The sequence below is a fragment of the Octopus bimaculoides genome, chromosome 1 (assembly GCF_001194135.2).
Source record: "Octopus bimaculoides isolate UCB-OBI-ISO-001 chromosome 1, ASM119413v2, whole genome shotgun sequence".
Classification (NCBI taxonomy): domain Eukaryota; kingdom Metazoa; phylum Mollusca; class Cephalopoda; order Octopoda; family Octopodidae; genus Octopus; species Octopus bimaculoides.
The window spans coordinates 112,801,794-112,805,801 of NC_068981.1; the positions used below are offsets into that span (position 1 = coordinate 112,801,794).

Below are 4,008 nucleotides of genomic sequence, written 5' to 3' on the forward strand. Positions count from 1 at the left end.
AAATAAGGCATCAGTAGTGCTTTTACCTGGCACGAACCCAAACTGCATCTCATCTAAATTGATTCGCTCCCTAATTAGTTGGGCTATGACCCTCTCTGTAACTTTCATAACCTGATCTAACAGCTTGATGCCTCTGTAATTATTTGTATCTAAAGCGTCCCCTTTACCTTTGTAGCAGTTGACTATGATGCTGCTACACCAGTCATAGGGTATGACTCCTTCGTGTATCACCTGGTTCGTAATACGGGTGACTAGGCTATAGCCAACACTGCCAGATATTTTGAGCATCTCTGCAGTGATTCCTGATGGGCCGGGGGCTTTCCCGGTCTTCATACTCTTAATTGCTTTATCTCTTAATTGCCATGTAATAACTCTAAAGAAGATCAGGATAGAAATCTAAAGGCATTTGAGTCATGCATCAAACATCTGAATATATCTCTATCTTGCAAGAACAAAAAGAAAAGAAACATTTTTGGCACAATATGCATAGAATTCCTCTTTATAAAAAGAAATTCACGTTTTGGATGAAGTGAGATCCTTAATTATTTTCTTAATAACCCAAAAAGCAGTTGCCATTTTCAACAATAATATGAGGCCTAAAAATCTTCCAGAATCCATTGAGAAGATGTTCTTTTTTGAATACCTCACTCAATTTGATTTGGTTTTCTACTGATACTAATGAGACTTCTTATGATCATTTTTCTTCCTTTTAGATGCTTTTCCTATGGCCTCTACTTCTTTGGTTAATTTCTGATGGTCCTCTCATTATATGATAAAATGATTAACATATATGCACATACAAAATGAGGTTAAACTACTCGAATGTAATAACAAGCTTTTTTGTTTGGAAAAGCAATAGAGTGGCAGACATAGTCTTTGATATATCACAATGCCTCACAACTCCTGAGAAAATAGTAAATCTGGTAGAGCCTGATTTGCTAGTTCCTAATCTCAGTAACATTTCTGACTCCCATTCTTTGTTCCACAATAATCACTAGCAGATGTAGTGAAATTAATTCCGAGTTCTACCATACCTAATCATTTCCATCAATAAACTTTTCCATTGAAAGAGTTAACTCAAGTCACTGATTTATTATTTTGTGGTCTCGTAATTTATTGCTTTTTTTAAAAGAGTGAATGTTGAAATGCTGTATTCTTTAGCAATTGGTATATCACATGGTGGAAAAATTCTACCCACTTTTACATACAATGCTCTGCACATCTTTCAGAAACAACAAAACATGGCTGGCTGATAGGTTATTAATATCAGCACAACCAAAATTTGAAATTCATCCGCTTACCTTCTCTTTTTGATCCTTACCTATATAATCTTTTCACATTTCCACAGAGCATGCAGACAACCTCATATGCATATAATATCACATTCAGTTCTTCTTAACCATTCTTCAAATACAGCTGCACATCTACTCTAAATCCACATTAATTACACAGGAACCTAAATCCAAAGCAACTAACTTACCAAATCCACTATCTTGTTTATCAACAACCACAAAATATATCAAATATCAAAATCTATAGGCATACAGAAATAAAATAGAGAGTGGAGAGAGTACATTTCCACACTGTCACATCACTCCCCATATAATTAAGCTTTGTATAGAAGTATAGTATATCTGGAGCAAAGTATCAGTAAATTTCCCAAAATAATGAGTTCTAACTACATGAGCACCGTGTGTTTACTTCATCAGTGCTGATCTAGGGCTTCTTATTAACAGGAAAGCTCTTGTGACTGCCTGGCGTCTTGCAGCTGGAAAAGCAAAGTTTCAATTTAAATAACTGTGCAGTAAATGAGATCCCAAATTAGTTCCACATACACTTTATACAAGATCAGTTGTGCTATTGGTGCCTTTATTGCTGGCTAATGACATGATCCTTCCATATTTCAGATTTGAAAAACAGTGCTTTGAGAAATGGGCAAGCAATGTTGATAAAATCTGTGAATTCAACCTGGAACAGCCTTTAATAACAAGAGATTATACAAACAAGTTAGTTGCAGTTAACTTTGACCTGGAGGTAAGCTATATCTTTGCATAGAAAGTTATTTCCTATGTTGCTTGATATCCTCTTAACTAATATGAAACCTGATTATATCATAACAGCATTATTAATAAAAAAGGGTTCTTTATAAATGAAATTAAATGATTAAACTTAAAAATACCAAATTACACAGGTGTAATAAGTGTAAATAAATGATCAAAAACAACACCGATAACTTTACTTTCATTCTTTTGGCAATTCATATTTACCAATTTGATATTTTTATTGATAATTTAAATAATAACTGTCTATAATGAAACCAGAAGTAAACTCAGATCATTGTGAGATGCTGAAGGTGTTTGCATTTATATATATATGACTAAATATTTGAAAGTGAAAAAGCTAATTAATTTTGATTACATATTATCAATGAAGATATTTCATAATTTCATTCATGCAGGGTAAATAAAACTCTTTCAATAGTCACATGAAAAATGCTTTAAATTGTTGCTTTACATAGCATTGGACTTTAAGAGTTAAGCAATGCCTATCTATTTATGATATAAGGAGCCATTTCTGCCAATGTTTTGATAATACCCCAAGATATGAACATAAACTTTAAAAAGTGGATAATCTGAAGAAGTTGTCTATTCATATGATTACTCAAAACTACTCTATATTCCAGCAGAATGGTGCACTCTGCCATAATGAAAAATGCATGAAAGACTAGCTTGGAGCTATTGGATAAATGCTCTCAATTATCTCCTTTCTTGAGAACTAGAGAAAATGTATGGGAAGATACTGCAGTTTTAGACACAAGAAACAACACATGATTACTTCAAAAATTTGGTCAAAGATATGCCAGACCACATTGCTGTTGTTTTGCAGGTAAAAGAGTATCATGCTAAGTATTGAGCAGTATAATATTGATATTTGCACTTTTGCAAACTGTTCTCAGGTTATCTACTTCTTGGTTCTTTCATCTGAGTCATTAATTACAAACTAAAATCCAATTTTCTCAGTGTGTTAAAATTTTGGCCAGGAAATGTTTTATCACATTGTCTAGAGTATAAAATAGAGGAAGAAATGACTGACAATAAGAGAATTAAAAATTGGTATAAGAGGTTAGATTTATGCTGTTTAAGTAGGCTGAGACATAGTTTTAATATACTGGTAAATGATAATGGTAAAATCAAGAAATTTTTATAGAACTCACTGTAATATTGTGATAAAACAATTCCTGCTTGAAATACAAATATTATCCATTCAAAACACACAAAACCATTAACTCCACTTAAGCAGTCATTATTTGGTGTCAAAATTTTTGTGTCACTAACTGTGACCTGGACCCTACCATAGTTCCATTTTCACTGTGGTTTACCATATCAGCTTAATGTCTGAAGCATTCAATCAGTTATCAACTAAGTCTTTCAGTCAGTTTACAATTTCCCTGCTTAGTAACTGGTATTGAAGAGAGCACAAATGTGTCCCAAACATATCTGAACCAGCTTGGCAGCTGAAGCTTCCAGTCAGTAGATAATTTTACTGATTTCTTATAAGAAAGATAAGTTTTCCAGTTAGTTTAGAATTGCTCCACTTGGTACCTGGTACTGAAAAGAGAACAAGAAAAAGCTTGAAATACATCTACCAGCCCATAAGGATGTAAGGGACGACCGTGCGAACTCAAAAAGGAGAAATGGTGATGAATGGAAAAACAGAGGACTCCTTTTATTTAAACGTGTCACACGGTCAAACACAAAATATATATATCAGATATGATGATATACAAGATATGTTATACAACGATAACATAGATGACCAGTAATGAAAGACCACAACCGTATTAGATGAATAACAGAGATATTTATTGTAGCGTTAAAGATGTATGTCTGTGTGAGAGTGTGAATGCGACATATAAGAACAATAATCAAAGACAGGCCGTCATACAAAGAAAAGTGTGTATGTGAGTGATACATGTGTGTGTATGTGAAATATTACAGCAAATAGAAA

The 4,008-nt window shown here is 33.3% G+C and overlaps 1 protein-coding gene across 3 annotated transcripts in view; it reads left to right on the top strand.

Moving 5' to 3' along the window:
* LOC106876453 (dynein beta chain, ciliary) overlaps positions 1–4,008 on the top strand; it is a 628,322-nt gene that overhangs the window by 53,212 nt on the left and 571,102 nt on the right. For all 3 annotated transcript variants that reach the window (XM_052969374.1, XM_052969385.1, XM_052969379.1), the window contains exon 7: positions 1,908–2,034. In XM_052969374.1, the coding sequence (XP_052825334.1) occupies positions 1,908–2,034 (127 nt within the window). The remainder of the gene's footprint in view (positions 1–1,907; positions 2,035–4,008) is intronic.